General features: G+C 45.6%; 1 protein-coding gene across 7 annotated transcripts in view; it reads right to left on the bottom strand.

Moving 5' to 3' along the window:
- LOC137320848 (fibroblast growth factor receptor 3-like) overlaps positions 1-16,996 on the bottom strand; it is a 181,645-nt gene that overhangs the window by 17,538 nt on the left and 147,111 nt on the right. For 5 of the 7 annotated variants that reach the window (XM_067982749.1, XM_067982804.1, XM_067982768.1 and 2 more), the window contains 8 exons: positions 16,727-16,914; positions 15,198-15,346; positions 14,956-15,077; positions 11,825-11,935; positions 11,234-11,424; positions 7,668-7,790; positions 7,390-7,460; positions 6,815-6,952 (listed from right to left, as the gene is read on the bottom strand). In XM_067982749.1, the coding sequence (XP_067838850.1) occupies positions 6,815-6,952; positions 7,390-7,460; positions 7,668-7,790; positions 11,234-11,424; positions 11,825-11,935; positions 14,956-15,077; positions 15,198-15,346; positions 16,727-16,914 (1,093 nt within the window). The remainder of the gene's footprint in view (positions 1-6,814; positions 6,953-7,389; positions 7,461-7,667; positions 7,791-11,233; positions 11,425-11,824; positions 11,936-14,955; positions 15,078-15,197; positions 15,347-16,726; positions 16,915-16,996) is intronic. The other 2 variants (XM_067982776.1, XM_067982795.1) reach the window with 1 other exon arrangement.

Genomic DNA, 16,996 nt, shown 5'->3' with positions numbered 1-16,996 from the left:
GAGGTTATTTAATTGTAGTGGGGACTGGGAGGTTATTTAATTGTAGTGGGGACTGGGAGGTAGTGGGGACTGGGAGGTAGTGGGGACTGGGAGGTAGTGGGGACTGGGAGGTAGTGGGGACTGGGAGGTAGTGGGGACTGGGAGGTAGTGGGGACTGGGAGGTAGTGGGGACTGGGAGGTTATTTAATTGTAGTGGGGTCTGGGAGGTTATTTAATTGTAGTGGGGACTGGGAGGTTATTTAATTGTAGTGGGGTCTGGGAGGTTATTTAATTGTAGTGGGGACTGGGAGGTTATTTAATTGTAGTGGGGTCTGGGAGGTTATTTAATTGTTGTGGGGACTGGGAGGTTATTTAATTGTAGTGGGGACTGGGAGGTTATTTAACTGTAGTGGGGACTGGGAGGTTATTTAATTGTAGTGGGGACTGGGAGGTTATTTAACTGTAGTGGGGACTGGGAGGTTATTTAATTGTAGTGGGGACTGGGAGGTTATTTAACTGTAGTGGAGACTGGGAGGTTATTTAATTGTAGTGGGGACTGGGAGGTTATTTAACTGTAGTGGGGACTGGGAGGTTATTTAATTGTAGTGGGGTCTGGGAGGTTATTTAATTGTAGTGGGGACTGGGAGGTTATTTAATTGTAGTGGGGACTGGGAGGTTATTTAATTGTAGTGGGGACTGGGAGGTTATTTAATTGTAGTGGGGACTGGGAGGTTATTTAATTGTAGTGGGGTCTGGGAGGTTATTTAATTGTAGTGGGGACTGGGAGGTTATTTAATTGTAGTGGGGGCTGGGAGGTTATTTAATTGTAGTGGGGACTGGGAGGTTATTTAACTGTAGTGGGGACTGGCAGGTTATTTAATTGTAGTGGGGACTGGGAGGTTATTTAATTGTCGTGGGGACTGGGAGGTTATTTAATTGTAGTGGGGACTGGGAGGTTATTTAATTGTAGTGGGGACTGGGAGGTTATTTAATTGTAGTGGGGACTGGGAGGTTATTTAACTGTAGTGGGGACTGGGAGGTTATTTAACTGTAGTGGGGACTGGGAGGTTATTTAACTGTAGTGGGGACTGGGAGGTTATTTAACTGTAGTGGGGGCTGGGAGGTTATTTAATTGTAGTGGGGACTGGGAGGTTATTTAATTGTCGTGGGGACTGGGAGGTTATTTAATTGTAGTGGGGACTGGGAGGTTATTTAATTGTAGTGGGGACTGGGAGGTTATTTAACTGTAGTGGGGACTGGGAGGTTATTTAACTGTAGTGGGGACTGGGAGGTTATTTAACTGTAGTGGGGGCTGGGAGGTTATTTAATTGTAGTGGGGACTGGGAGGTTATTTAATTGTAGTGGGGACTGGGAGGTTATTTAATTGTAGTGGGGACTGGGAGGTTATTTAATTGTAGTGGGGGCTGGGAGGTTATTTAATTGTTGTGGGGACTGGGAGGTTATTTAACTGTAGTGGGGACTGGGAGGTTATTTAACTGTAGTGGGGACTGGGAGGTTATTTAACTGTAGTGGGGACTGGGAGGTTATTTAATTGTAGTGGGGACTGGGAGGTTATTTAACTGTAGTGGGGACTGGGAGGTTATTTAACTGTAGTGGGGACTGGGAGGTTATTTAACTGTAGTGGGGACTGGGAGGTTATTTAACTGTAGTGGGGACTGGGAGGTTATTTAATTGTAGTGGGGGCTGGGAGGTTATTTAATTGTTGTGGGGACTGGGAGGTTATTTAACTGTAGTGGGGACTGGGAGGTTATTTAATTGTAGTGGGGACTGGGAGGTTATTTAATTGTAGTGGGGACTGGGAGGTTATTTAATTGTAGTGGGGGCTGGGAGGTTATTTAATTGTTGTGGGGACTGGGAGGTTATTTAACTGTAGTGGGGACTGGGAGGTTATTTAACTGTAGTGGGGACTGGGAGGTTATTTAACTGTAGTGGGGACTGGGAGGTTATTTAATTGTAGTGGGGACTGGGAGGTTATTTAATTGTAGTGGGGACTGGGAGGTTATTTAACTGTAGTGGGGGCTGGGAGGTTATTTAACTGTAGTGGGGACTGGGAGGTTATTTAACTGTAGTGGGGACTGGGAGGTTATTTAACTGTAGTGGGGACTGGGAGGTTATTTAATTGTAGTGGGGGCTGGGAGGTTATTTAATTGTAGTGGGGACTGGGAGGTTATTTAACTGTAGTGGGGACTGGGAGGTTATTTAATTGTAGTGGGGACTGGGAGGTTATTTAATTGTCGTGGGGACTGGGAGGTAGTGGGGGCTGGGAGGTTATTTAACTGTAGTGGGGACTGGGAGGTTATTTAACTGTAGTGGGGACTGGGAGGTTATTTAATTGTAGTGGGGACTGGGAGGTTATTTAACTGTAGTGGGGACTGGGAGGTTATTTAACTGGAGTGGGGACTGGGAGGTTATTTAATTGTAGTGGGGACTGGGAGGTAGTGGGGACTGGGAGGTAGTGGGGACTGGGAGGTTATTTAACTGTAGTGGGGACTGGGAGGTTATTTAACTGTAGTGGGGACTGGGAGGTTATTTAACTGTAGTGGGGGCTGGGAGGTTATTTAACTGTAGTGGGGACTGGGAGGTTATTTAATTGTAGTGGGGGCTGGGAGGTTATTTAATTGTCGTGGGGACTGGGAGGTTATTTAATTGTAGTGGGGACTGGGAGGTTATTTAACTGTAGTGGGGTCTGGGAGGTTATTTAACTGTAGTGGGGTCTGGGAGGTTATTTAATTGTAGTGGGGACTGGGAGGTTATTTAATTGTAGTGGGGACTGGGAGGTTATTTAACTGTAGTGGGGTCTGGGAGGTTATTTAACTGTAGTGGGGACTGGGAGGTTATTTAACTGTCGTGGGGACTGGGAGGTTATTTAACTGTCGTGGGGACTGGGAGGTTATTTAATTGTAGTGGGGACTGGGAGGTTATTTAATTGTAGTGGGGACTGGGAGGTAGTGGGGACTGGGAGGTAGTGGGGACTGGGAGGTAGTGGGGACTGGGAGGTAGTGGGGACTGGGAGGTTATTTAATTGTAGTGGGGACTGGGAGGTTATTTAATTGTAGTGGGGTCTGGGAGGTTATTTAATTGTAGTGGGGACTGGGAGGTTATTTAATTGTAGTGGGGTCTGGGAGGTTATTTAATTGTAGTGGGGACTGGGAGGTTATTTAATTGTAGTGGGGTCTGGGAGGTTATTTAATTGTTGTGGGGACTGGGAGGTTATTTAACTGTAGTGGGGACTGGGAGGTTATTTAATTGTAGTGGGGTCTGGGAGGTTATTTAATTGTAGTGGGGGCTGGGAGGTTATTTAATTGTAGTGGGGACTGGGAGGTTATTTAATTGTAGTGGGGTCTGGGAGGTTATTTAATTGTTGTGGGGACTGGGAGGTTATTTAACTGTAGTGGGGACTGGGAGGTTATTTAATTGTAGTGGGGGCTGGGAGGTTATTTAATTGTAGTGGGGGCTGGGAGGTTATTTAATTGTAGTGGGGTCTGGGAGGTTATTTAATTGTAGTGGGGACTGGGAGGTTATTTAATTGTAGTGGGGTCTGGGAGGTTATTTAACTGTAGTGGGGACTGGGAGGTTATTTAACTGTAGTGGGGTCTGGGAGGTTATTTAACTGTCGTGGGGACTGGGAGGTTATTTAACTGTCGTGGGGACTGGGAGGTTATTTAACTGTAGTGGGGACTGGGAGGTTATTTAACTGTCGTGGGGACTGGGAGGTTATTTAACTGTAGTGGGGACTGGGAGGTTATTTAATTGTAGTGGGGACTGGGAGGTTATTTAATTGTAGTGGGGACTGGGAGGTAGTGGGGACTGGGAGGTAGTGGGGACTGGGAGGTAGTGGGGACTGGGAGGTAGTGGGGACTGGGAGGTAGTGGGGACTGGGAGGTAGTGGGGACTGGGAGGTAGTGGGGACTGGGAGGTAGTGGGGACTGGGAGGTAGTGGGGACTGGGAGGTAGTGGGGACTGGGAGGTAGTGGGGACTGGGAGGTAGTGGGGACTGGGAGGTAGTGGGGACTGGGAGGTAGTGGGGACTGGGAGGTAGTGGGGACTGGGAGGTAGTGGGGACTGGGAGGTAGTGGGGACTGGGAGGTTATTTAATTGTAGTGGGGACTGGGAGGTTATTTAATTGTAGTGGGGGCTGGGAGGTTATTTAATTGTAGTGGGGGCTGGGAGGTTATTTAATTGTAGTGGGGGCTGGGAGGTTATTTAATTGTAGTGGGGACTGGGAGGTTATTTAATTGTAGTGGGGGCTGGGAGGTTATTTAATTGTAGTGGGGACTGGGAGGTTATTTAATTGTAGTGGGGGCTGGGAGGTTATTTAATTGTAGTGGGGACTGGGAGGTTATTTAATTGTAGTGGGGTCTGGGAGGTTATTTAATTGTAGTGGGGGCTGGGAGGTTATTTAATTGTAGTGGGGGCTGGGAGGTTATTTAATTGTAGTGGGGACTGGGAGGTTATTTAATTGTAGTGGGGTCTGGGAGGTTATTTAATTGTTGTGGGGACTGGGAGGTTATTTAACTGTAGTGGGGTCTGGGAGGTTATTTAACTGTAGTGGGGACTGGGAGGTTATTTAATTGTAGTGGGGACTGGGAGGTTATTTAATTGTAGTGGGGACTGGGAGGTTATTTAACTGTAGTGGGGGCTGGGAGGTTATTTAACTGTAGTGGGGGCTGGGAGGTTATTTAATTGTAGTGGGGTCTGGGAGGTTATTTAATTGTAGTGGGGACTGGGAGGTTATTTAACTGTAGTGGGGACTGGGAGGTTATTTAACTGTAGTGGGGACTGGGAGGTTATTTAACTGTAGTGGGGACTGGGAGGTTATTTAATTGTAGTGGGGACTGGGAGGTTATTTAACTGTAGTGGGGACTGGGAGGTTATTTAACTGTAGTGGGGACTGGGAGGTTATTTAACTGTAGTGGGGACTGGGAGGTTATTTAATTGTAGTGGGGTCTGGGAGGTTATTTAATTGTAGTGGGGACTGGGAGGTTATTTAATTGTAGTGGGGACTGGGAGGTTATTTAATTGTAGTGGGGACTGGGAGGTTATTTAATTGTAGTGGGGACTGGGAGGTTATTTAATTGTAGTGGGGTCTGGGAGGTTATTTAATTGTAGTGGGGACTGGGAGGTTATTTAATTGTAGTGGGGGCTGGGAGGTTATTTAATTGTAGTGGGGACTGGGAGGTTATTTAACTGTAGTGGGGTCTGGGAGGTTATTTAATTGTAGTGGGGACTGGGAGGTTATTTAACTGTAGTGGGGACTGGGAGGTTATTTAATTGTAGTGGGGACTGGGAGGTTATTTAATTGTAGTGGGGTCTGGGAGGTTATTTAATTGTAGTGGGGACTGGGAGGTTATTTAATTGTAGTGGGGTCTGGGAGGTTATTTAACTGTAGTGGGGACTGGGAGGTTATTTAACTGTAGTGGGGACTGGGAGGTTATTTAATTGTAGTGGGGACTGGGAGGTTATTTAATTGTAGTGGGGACTGGGAGGTTATTTAATTGTAGTGGGGACTGGGAGGTTATTTAATTGTAGTGGGGGCTGGGAGGTTATTTAATTGTAGTGGGGGCTGGGAGGAGGAATCACGGCTGACCCTAACCTGCTTTTCACCTGGCGTCTGCCCATCTGCACTTTCCAGCAGGAATCACTCAACAGTGATCAGGACCAGGAACTCAAACTGCTTTGAACCAACCAGCTCCTAGTGGCCAGTCACAGAGTGAGTGACCCAGGAAGGGGACAGTCATCGGTACTGCCGTTCCGGGGATTAGGCGTGGTGCAGAGAGGAAGGGGAAATCCCAACAAATGCGGAGGTAGGGGAGGAAATTACTGTGTAAATTATAAAGAGAAGGAAATGTAAACAATTGGATCTCTAGCCCAAGTGAAAGCTGTCATTCGGTACTCTGGCATTTTCTAGGAGAGTGTCAAATCAAAACTAAGTCGTACACCACACAACCCTGCCACGGTAACCTCTGCAAGACATGCCAGATCATCGACACAGATACCACCATCACACGAGAGGACACCACCCACCAGGTGCATGGTTCATACTCCTGTGACTCGGCCAACGTTGTCTACCTCATACGTTGCAGGAAAGGATGCCCCAGAGCATGGTACATTGGCGAGACCATGCAGACGCTGCGACAACGGATGAACGGACACCGCGCAACAATCGCCAAACAGGAGGGTTCCCTCCCAGTCGGGGAACACTTCAGCAGTCATGGACATTCATCCACCGACCTTCGGGTAAGCGTACTCCAAGGCGGCCTTCGAGACACACGACAACGCAAAATCATCGAGCAGAAATTGATAGCCAAGTTCCGCACCCATGAGGACGGCCTCAACCGGGATCTTGGGTTCATGTCACGCTACACGTTACCCCACCAGCGAACAAATGTTATCTGTTTTTAATATAATGGGTCATTTGCTGGCTTTCTCTGCCTTCCGGATGTTTCTGCCTCTCTCTGTTTTTTTTCCTGTTTGTTTTTTTGTTGAATGTGTATTCGGGGGTTCTGCAGGTGACACCTCTCTGTCTGAACACGGTGATTGCCTTGGCAACGGGCAGTTGCAGGGGCATTCTGTAAACACCATGTATTGTTCTATATGTATAAATGCGTAGGCTTCGAGGAGCTCCTGAACATTTACCTGAGGAAGGAGGAAGCCTCCGAAAGCTTGTGAATTTAAAATAAAATTGCTGGACTATAACTTGGTGTTGTAAAATTGTTTACAATTGTCAACCCCAGTCCATCACCGGCATCTCCACATCAGTACATTAAACCAGCAATTTAGTGAAGTGGGAGTGTAATGATAGGGTATTGCTTACAGCTCGTGGGTGCAGTTTGCTGGCTTGTCCATTCGATGACCTTCTTTCAGCAGTTTGAAGAGCTCCTCTACTGGGATCCCGGGGTAGGGCGATCCTCCCAGTGTAAAGATCTCCCACAACAGGACTCCGTAGGACCAGCTGGGAACGAAGAGAAGAATAGAAACCTAATTCACTGAAGCCTTTTTTTGTCGCCCCCCATTCTCCCGGAGCTGCCATGCATGTCTAACATAGTTATCAATGGCATGACTAATTGAATAAACTCTTTTCTAGCCACTTGGAGCATCGTGCTGATCCCTTCAATCACAGAAAAGATCAGTAGGCGCAAATGCTGAAATTAAAATGACCAGTTAATCAGATAGGTGACAGGCCGTTTATAACTTGTCGCCTCCTCTGCCAAGTCCCCGGAGCAGAACTAATGACATTCTTTTCTTTCTCCCTCGTTCGTTTCCCTGGACTGCAAAACAGTCGCGAGGCCAATTCTGACCATTGTAGCTTTCCTTTACAAAGGATCTGCGTATTTTAGGCAGAGCTAAGTTAATTTAAAGAAAGCCATGATTCTTATGGGTAGCACTTACACGTCACTCTGGTGGGTGTAGACTCTGTCGAATAGGGCCTCCGGAGCCATCCACTTCACTGGCAGCCGCCCCTGTAATCGGTAGAAGAAGGGAGTTATTATTTAGTCGCACGTACAGGCAGCCACAAAGGCGCCAACTGGATTTTAATCTAATTTTTTTTATATGAAACCAGCCACAATTACCATTCATGACCATCTGCCGCTCACTTCAGCTCCCCGTCCCTAACCTTTGCTCACTTTAGCCTCCAGCAGATTAAACAGGTTGTGAATACCACTTACGTTTGTCGTTTTCTTGTAGTAGTCGATGTTGTGGACGTCCCTGGCTAGGCCGAAGTCGGCAATCTTCATCACATTGTCGTCCGTCACCAGCACGTTCCTGGCTGCCAGATCCCGGTGAATACACTACCGGAAAAATCAAACAGATCAACCAAAGAGTTAGCCAGAGGAAAGCAGCCAGTGCAGGGTTTACATTTATCTAATTGGCATTCTCGCTCTCTCACTTAATGTGATAGTGGTGCCAGTCATTAATATTTTGGTACAATACCATTTAATTTAACTTGATCCAGCAAGGTTTATGTCTGCTTAGGCAAGCAGGCACAGCTAAGAGTTATAAACCAAGTAACCACAACAATCTCACAATAATCAATACATTTAAGGCCTGATTTTAACCCTCTATCCCCGGCGTTCCCACAACCCCCCCCCACTCCAACCTGCCTGAATTCAGGCACGGGAAGGGCACTTGCCCCAGATGATGTCACCAGGATGTGCTCTCCATTTTAACTGCAGACTTACATGCTCGGACCTGCCGGAAAACACCAGCAGCAGGCATAATCCTGGCCAGAGGAGGCCCAGGTAAATCCTTGAAAGGGCTGAATACAGAATGTAGAGGTTTCCATATTTGACCATTTTCCTCTTTGCTGTTCCCCCCCCCCCCCCACTCCTGAAGAGGTTGACCCCTTGCTTTGGTGTGGTTCTATGGGTGTTGACGGTCTCCAGCACCTTAACCAAGTGCCCATTATTCACTTGTGAATCCAGCAGTGAGTATCAGCAGTCTATTTGACCGTGGGGAGCGTCACAGCCGAGCCTGGTCGTGTCACCACTTCCTGCTAGGTGGTGATTAGGAGTTTCCTCTCCATAACCCAGGAGCACTGACTGAAGCCAGTTCATAGAATAGAATGATACAGTACAGAAGGAGGCCATTCAGCCCATCATGCCTGAGCCAGCTCTTTGAAAGAGCTATCCAATTAGTCCCATTCTCCTGGCCTTTCCCCATAGCCCTGCAAATGTTTCCCCTTCAAGTATTTATCCAATTCTCTTTTGAAAGTTATTATTGAATCTGTCTCCACCACCCTTTCAGGCAGTGCATTCCAGATATAACTTGCTGCGTAAAAACATTTCCCCTCATCTTCCATCTCGTTCCTTTGCCAATTACCTTAAATCTGCGCCCTCTGGTTACCGACCATTCTACCACTGGAAAAAGTTTTTCCTTATTTACTCTATCAAAACCAGTCATCATTTTGAACACCTCTATCAAATCTCCCCTTAACCTTTTCTGTTCTAAGGAGAACAACCCCAGCTTCTCCAGTTTCTCCACATAACTGAAGCTCCTCATCCCTGGCACCATTCTAGTAAATGTTCTCTGCACCCTCTCTAAGGCCTTGACATCCTTCCTAAAGTGTGATGCCCAGAATGGGACACAATAATCCAGCTGTGGCCTAAACAGTGATTTAGAAAGGTTTAGCATAATGTCCTTGCTTTTGTACTCTATGCCTCTATTTATAAAGCCCAGGATCCCCTATGCTTTTTTAACAGCTTTCTCATCTTGTCCTGCCACCTTCAAAGATTTGTGTATGTGCACCCCCAGGTCTCTCTGTTTCTGCACCCCCTTTAAAATTGTACCATTTAGTTTTATATTGCCTCTCCTCATTCTTACTTCCAAAATGCATCACTTCACACTTCTCTGCGTTAAATTTCATCTACCATGTGTCTGCCCATTTCACCAGTCTGTTGTAGCCCCACTGCCACTGTGGCTGAGGTCAGCTAATCAGAACAGGCTAGGAATTTATTCTGGTACCTTCTTGGTCTGTGTGGCTCAGCTGCTCTATGGTTAAACTCCCTGAGCCATTCTTACATATATTTAGGTCATTGCTTTCTCCGCTGAATTCCAGTGTGATTATGGCATTTGCTAAACATAATGTAGTGGAATTTGATAAGGATGTTTTGAAGATGTTGAGTTAGGTTTGAGTAATTTTTCCCCTATACATATGCAGTGGGAGTGAACACTAAGTTATATTCACCTGCACAATGCCCTTGTCCCAGAAAATTAATTATACTGCTCATCTTCAAGTTTTTCCATGGAACTGCTCTACTCTGTCTGAGCAATCTTCTCCAGCTTTACATTCCCACTTGCCTCTCTGAGTTCCCACTCCCGTTGCCCATCTCACACTGGATTACTCTGAGTTCCCACTCCCGCTGCCCCTCTCGCACTGGATTATTCCGAGTTCCCACTCCCGCTGCCCCTCTTGCACCAGATTACTCCTGCTTTCTTGATCCTCTGCTTCCATCACGCTAGATTACTCCTGGCTTCCCTCACTCTCTGCTCCTCTCACACTGGATCACTGCTGATTTTCCTGCTCCTCCTGCCCCTTCACAATGGATCACTGCTGATTTTTCTGCTCCCTTTGCCCCTTCACAATGGATCACTGCTGATTTTCCTGCTCCTCCTGCCCCTTCACAATGGATCACTGCTGATTTTCCTGCTCCCCCTGCCCCTTCACAATGGATCACTGCTGATTTTCCTGCTCCTCCTGCCCCTTCACAATGGATCACTGCTGATTTTCCTGCTCCCCCTGCCCCTTCACAATGGATCACTGCTGATTTTCCTGCTCCTCCTGCCCCTTCACAATGGATCACTGCTGATTTTCCTGCTCCCCCTGCCCCTTCACAATGGATCACTGCTGATTTTCCTGCTCCCCCTGCCCCTTCACAATGGATCACTGCTGATTTTCCTGCTCCCCCTGCCCCTTCACAATGGATCACTGCTGATTTTCCTGCTCCCCCTGCCCCTTCACAATGGATCACTGCTGATTTTCCTGCTCCTCCTGCCCCTTCACAATGGATCACTGCGGTTTCCTTTTTTTAAGAACAACAGTTGCCCGCAAAAATAAAATGGCTGAAATACACTTTCCTCAATATTACCCTGTCTGTTCCATTATCTAACAACCTTGAATGCCGATTTCAAAGGGGCATGAGTTAGAAACAATGTCCTGCACCCTGAATGTCAGGAAAGGGCTCTCACTTGTTTGAGGCAGGCTGTTGCGCCCACTTTAAATTGTATGTGATGTAACATGGACGGAGATCTGGCGTTACGTGTGTCTGCCCACTTTTCCAACCGGGACCTAGTCTTTCGATGGCTCGGCTGACGGGCGAAGAATGGTTAAAAGCAACAATAAAACCTGCAGATGCTGGAAATCTTAAAACACAAACAGAAAATGCTGGAAAGTCTCAGGCAGGTCAGTCAGCATCTGTGGAGAGAACGAATGATCTATGTTTCTGGGCGTGGTCCTTAGTTCTGATTTTTAAAAAAGTCCACACCCGAAATGTTAGCATTGGAACAGGAGCAGGCCATTCAGCCCCTCGAGACTGTTCCGCTAACTTGTCTTGTTTCTCTCTACAGACGCTGCTTTACCTGCTGCGGGTTTCCAGCATTTTCTGTCTTCATTACACAAGGAATGACTATTTGGGTCAAGGCCTGCTATCACCCGAAGAACCGTATCCCAGCTGGAGTCAACAACACCGCCGGTAAAGGAAGGGAGAAAATTGGGAAAGGAAAGAAAAGTATTCACCTTTTGAGAAGCCAGGTACTCCATGCCACGTGCAACCTGGTAGGCACAAGACACAAGATCCTTGAAAGTTAACTGCTCGTCTGGCACCTTGCAGGTATCAAAGGAATAATCCATGCCAGGAGGCCGTCGCGCTTTGAGATATTCTCGCAAGTTTCCTTTTGATGCATATTCAACTATGACATACAGTGGACCTGAACAGGGATGAAATACTGTGTATTATGCTACAGAACTCTTACAGGAAGGGTAAAGAGCCCCAACAGAAGAATCAGCCCTTAGTAAGTGTCAAAACACGTCAACCCAAGGAGACACGAGTACAGCTTTTGTTGTGTCCATCGCGTGGGGATTTTTGGCTAGTCAACAAGATTAAAGGAAGCTAGCAACCATTATTACGCTGCAATAACAAAAATAAACAAATCATAACGCCTCGTGCACAAGCTGCATCATCTTGCCAATCTTTACAATCCACAATATTAACAGCTGCGCCTGAGGTGCGAGAAAGGTAACTTTAAAATCTCAGCCTCCACCCCACCCGGCCTGCACTCACTTTATGGTACTCGGTTTGAAAACGTTACAGGCACCTTTAGCACTCACCGTCCTGTGTGCAGGCTCCTAGCAAATTAATTATATTTTTATGTTTTCCAATCATCTTCATCATTTCCATTTCTGACACCAGGTCAGACAGATCTTTGTCAGTGGCATCGTCTGCAAGGAGAGAGAATGTAACTACTTAAAAGCAATGAAATGGCATAACACAAAGAAGAATGCCCCAGGCCCAGCCTCGCTGCCAGCTTGCAAGTTAGGTACACGCAGGATAAGAAGTGCCTTCTGAAAGCATGTTAAGGGTGATGATATGGTACTAGTTATATGACACTGCAAACCTGCCTCATAGAACCTTAGAAGGTAATTTTGACTTTGTGCGATGGTGTGAAAAGGGTGATAGCGAATCGACAGCCCGTTTTTCATCTCTCCCAATTTTTATTTCCGTTGGCATCAAAATCTGGACGTCTTGAAAATCGGGAAAGAGAAACTGTTCCCATTGGCGGAAGGGTCAAAAAAGAACCCCGTAAACTCTCACATACAGGGTAGTTCTGACCAGGTGGTTAGATGTTGCTTTACGCACTCGCATAAAATTATTCCCAGCGCTATTTTAGTGCAGTCATTAGCTCATTTATTTTATTTCAAAAGGGATAAAAATTACATTAAAATAGTGCGCAAAAGAAATGTGTTAGGCAGTGTGCAACCTCAAAAGTGGTAAAGTTCAAACCCCACAAAACTAAACTTATACCTGAAAATAATCAAAAATCTTGCATAGGGTGCACACTTCCTGTCCACATACCTTACTTCCTGTTGTCATGATTTCTGATCACATCTTTCTCAACATTCAGCATTGTAAATTGTGATGTTAACATTTCCCATTCAATTTTGCTATGTCAACAGTTACAATGTGCGCATAGGTCTGACCACTAGATGGCGCTGCGGAGTGAGTTTCTCAGGTCTCTCCCTCAACTCCATCACTATCTTGCATATATTTTTAAAAATCTTATATTAATCAACTTCCTGTGGGAAACACCATGGCTACTTTACTGTGTTAGTGCTGGAGTTCAGATCTCATTAAAAAGCCACCTAAAGCTTTGCTTTCCCTTTATCACATCACGTGAAGCCCACAACTTGTGACTCACACTCAGCTATATTCTGTAGATCTTAAGCTAAGGAATGCAGACAACTCCTCAATGACTCAGTTGGTCAGGGCAGTGTGTGATTGAACCAAACAAATAGGAAGTTTCAGGTTTGATCCCTGGTCTCTGCTGAGTGAGCTGACCTAAGCTGTGATGATAATAAAAATAATGATACACTGCCTATACAGGAAGAGGAAGTTGTGATCAAACCATACAGTACTCTGGTCAGACCACATCTTGAACACTGTGTCCAGTTCTTGTCGTGGAGACACAGGGGAGACCATTCAAGCACTGGAGGCAGTGCAAAGAAGGGCATTCGATAAGGTGCCACATAAAAGGTTGTTACATAAGATAAGGGCTCATGGGGTTGGGGGTAATGTATTAGCATGGTTAGAGGATTGGTTAACGGACAGAAAACAGAAAGTAGGAATAAACAGGTCATTTTCAGGTTGGCAGGCTGTAACTAGCGGGTGCCGCAAGGATCAATGCTTGGACCTCAGCTTTTTACAATCTATATTAATGACTCAGATGAAGGGGCCGAGTGTAATGTATGCAAATTTGCCGATGATATAAAGCTAGGTGGGAAAGTAAGCTGTGAGGAAGACACAAAGGTCTTCAAAGGGATATGGACAGTGGGCTAGAAAGTGGCAGATGGAGTATAATGTGGGGAAATGTGAGATTATTCACTTTGGTCGGAAGAATAGAAAAACAGAATATTTTTATAAATGGTGAGAAATTATTAAATGTTGGTGTTCAGAGAGATTTGGGTGTCCTCGTACAAGAAACACAAAAAGTTAGCATGCAGGTACAGCAAGCAATTAGGAAGGCAAATGGCATGTTAGCCTTTATTGCAAGAGGGTTGGAGTACAAGAGTAAGGAAGTCTTACTACAATTATACATGGCTTTGGTGAGACCTCACCTGGAGTACTGTGTACAGTTTTGGTCTTCTTATCTAAGGAAGGATATAACTGTCCTAGAGGCGGTGCAACAAAGGTTCACTAGATTGAATCTTGGGATGAGAGGGTTGTCCTATGAAGAGAGATCGAGTAGAATGGGCCTATGCCTGCTGGAATTTAGAAGAATGAGAGGTGATCTCATTGAAACATATAAGATTCCAAGGGGGCGTGACAGGGTAGATGCTGAGAGGTTGTTTCCCCTGGTTGGGGAGTCTAGAACTAGGGGGCATAGTTTCAGGATAAGGGGTCGGCCATTTAAGACTGAGATGAGGAGGAATTTCTTCATTCAGAGAGTTGTGAATCTTTGGAATTCTCTACCCCAGAGGGCTGTGGATGCTCTCTGCGGCAAAGTGGAGTTGAGGTCGAAGATCAGCCATGATCTTATTGAATGGCGGAGCAGGCTCGAGGGGCCGTATGGCCTACTCCTGCTCCTACAAAGCTGATCCCCAGTGTCAGGGGTCTGAGTTATGAACAAAGTGAGAGAAAGACAGGCTTTTCATTCTGAAGAGAAGTCTGAGAGATGATCTTAAGAGATATACAGAATGATAAATAGTATGGAAAAAATCAAGCAAGAGAATTACTTACATCAAACTGTGAGAGCAGACACGGGTTGAAACTGGAAAATGTAAACTTTAGGACTAATATCAGGAAGTTGTTCTTTGTGCAGAGAGTGATCGACTCTTGGAATGGACTTCCAGATAGAGCAGTGGAGGCAAAAACACTAGAGCCTAGTCTTCAGTTGCTTCCAAGCCTTTATTCTCAGAGATTCCCCCTTACACATCGTGCACCCCCTAGATAAGCTCCCTCCTATAAATGGATACAAGAGAGTCCCCAATTGATACCCCCCACCTGGATACAATTGATATAAATCACAGAGATACAATTAACAGGGAGGACATTAGGAGCAAAAGAATTGCTCAAGATTGTGCCCAAAGTGAATCATCTGCTCATTTCTGCCTTCCCTCCCTGAAGCTGGACTCAGAAAGCTCCACCTTCCTATGCAAGCTGATCTAGATAACTGTCTATTCAATTTTCATGTCAGCTTCACATGATAATATAGTACAGCAGACGACAGCTTGCGTGTTCTTACCTTTCAGCATCTTGACAGCGACAGTGACAGGCTTGTTGGGCTTGTCTTTCTCGATCCCAATGGCCTCTGCCATGACAACCTGACCAAAACAGCCTTCGCCGAGTGGTTTCCCCAAGGTCAGTCTAAGGAACAGAAAAGATCCGTTGAGGATAAACGGGGAAGGAAAGAAAGCGGCAACGACTGTGAAAGAGTGAAATCAAATAGGTCGTTGCTTAGTGGCATAGTCCGCGAACAAGAGTCACCTTGGTCGTTGAAACTCCCACTTGGGATCGGCCGGGAGCTCCAACTCGGAGACGTTGGCCAGCATCGGGGAATCACTGGAGGACAGGCGGGCAATTCTCACTAACGGTGTGTTGGAGTTCATGGAGGAGTTCGACTCCAAGGACACCTGCTTGAGTGAAAAATAATTAAAATTTGTTACCAACCACTGAAAATTACTGACAAATCTGAATTTAAGCAGGAAGGGAGATCACAGACCAAAAAAATAATTAGGGACATTATACTAACCAATGCCATTCGATTCCTTACATTATTATTTGGCATTCTTCCAATACTAGATTCCAACATGGAATGGAGGCGAGACTAATATAAACATGTTGGGTGGGACGTCAGGTACCCTTGCCTGTTTTATTTATTCTGTTGTACAGAACAAAGTCCATTGTTATTCAGTCGCAGGTCCTGTTTGAGCCAGGATCTTGCTAACCAGTCCGCTCCAGCTACCACATATATCAGATAACATGGGACTGACTGTAAGGAAGTAACTGGCGCCAGCCATACATGTGTTACACTTTGTCGAGCTTGGAATTAGAGCATTCAACTGATCGAAATGTCGCATTTCTATTCAGTTATATTTCAATATGGAAATGTAAAAGATGTTTAAAGCAGGGCGCAATAACTTTTGAGTAACAGGATAATATAGACTGTGTGACAGTCTTAAACCAAAACAGACAGCTCCAACGTAGTTAATAAACCTCAGTTATGGATTTACTCTCCATACATGATCCATCTGTCAGGACTCAGCAAAGTCTTAAAGCAAGAGTGAGAACTTCAGGTCAGTGCTTAATGATCGAGAAGATTAACTAAAATATTCATTCTAAGCCCACCACCCCCATATAAATGTTTTCTTTCTCTTACCCATCAATTTTTTCTCCTCCCCTAAGGTTTGTCGACTCCGTGCTATGAGAAGTTCCCACAGGCCTCATTCACCTCCAGTGACTTGTCCAAGCAGCCATTATTTGTACATGACATAGCTGTTGACTGTCCGCAGGCTGTTTGACTGTGGGAGCACGACAGCCAAACCTGATCCAGTCCTCACTGTTTGTCTACACATGCACATCTGGCAGGGGTCACCCATTAATGGTTAGGAGCAGGGGTGATTTTCCCTTTCTTAACTTGAGGCACTAAGGTCCCTGCCTGCTGCATAAAGTATTTTGCTACAAAATAATGTCCTCACACTGAGCCTGGGACACTTTCTTTTAAAAAAAACATGGTGGCTCACAAAACAGCCATCGGCCATTGAAGCAAGTGGCAGCAAACCTGTCCCACTTGTTGGGGGGGAATCGTAAACTGATAAACATGAATTTTCCCTGATCTAATTTAAAGGTGTTCAAAATTAGAACTGAAGATTTTTTTTTGGGGGGGGGGGTGGGGTTTACAGGTCATTGAAATATTCAAAATTGCAAAAAAAAATGTGTGTAGTAGTACAACTGAATTCACCTTTAGACAGCTGAATTACAATATGCTCTAAACTCTTGTATCTACTTTCTGTTACCTGTCTCTTCAACGGGAACTTGGAGAGTTTCTGCACCGGAGGTGGGTTCAGGGTTTTCTTTGAGGACGTTCTCATTCTGCACATGATCACTATAATAACAGTCAGTATGATAAGGACACAACCCGTCACATAGATGAGGACGTCTGCATAGACTGAGCCAGAATCATCCTCCTTCACCAAGTCTTCTGCTGCAGGGGAGATATTGTGAGAAACAAGTTAAAAGACAGTGCTTTGGTACTGGTGTGTGTCAACAGTAACGTGCATCAGTAA

This window comes from Heptranchias perlo, chromosome 1, assembly GCF_035084215.1.
Source record: "Heptranchias perlo isolate sHepPer1 chromosome 1, sHepPer1.hap1, whole genome shotgun sequence".
NCBI lineage: Eukaryota > Metazoa > Chordata > Chondrichthyes > Hexanchiformes > Hexanchidae > Heptranchias > Heptranchias perlo.
Note: the sequence above shows the minus strand (reverse complement) of the source record. Positions and strands in the feature narration are given on the sequence as shown.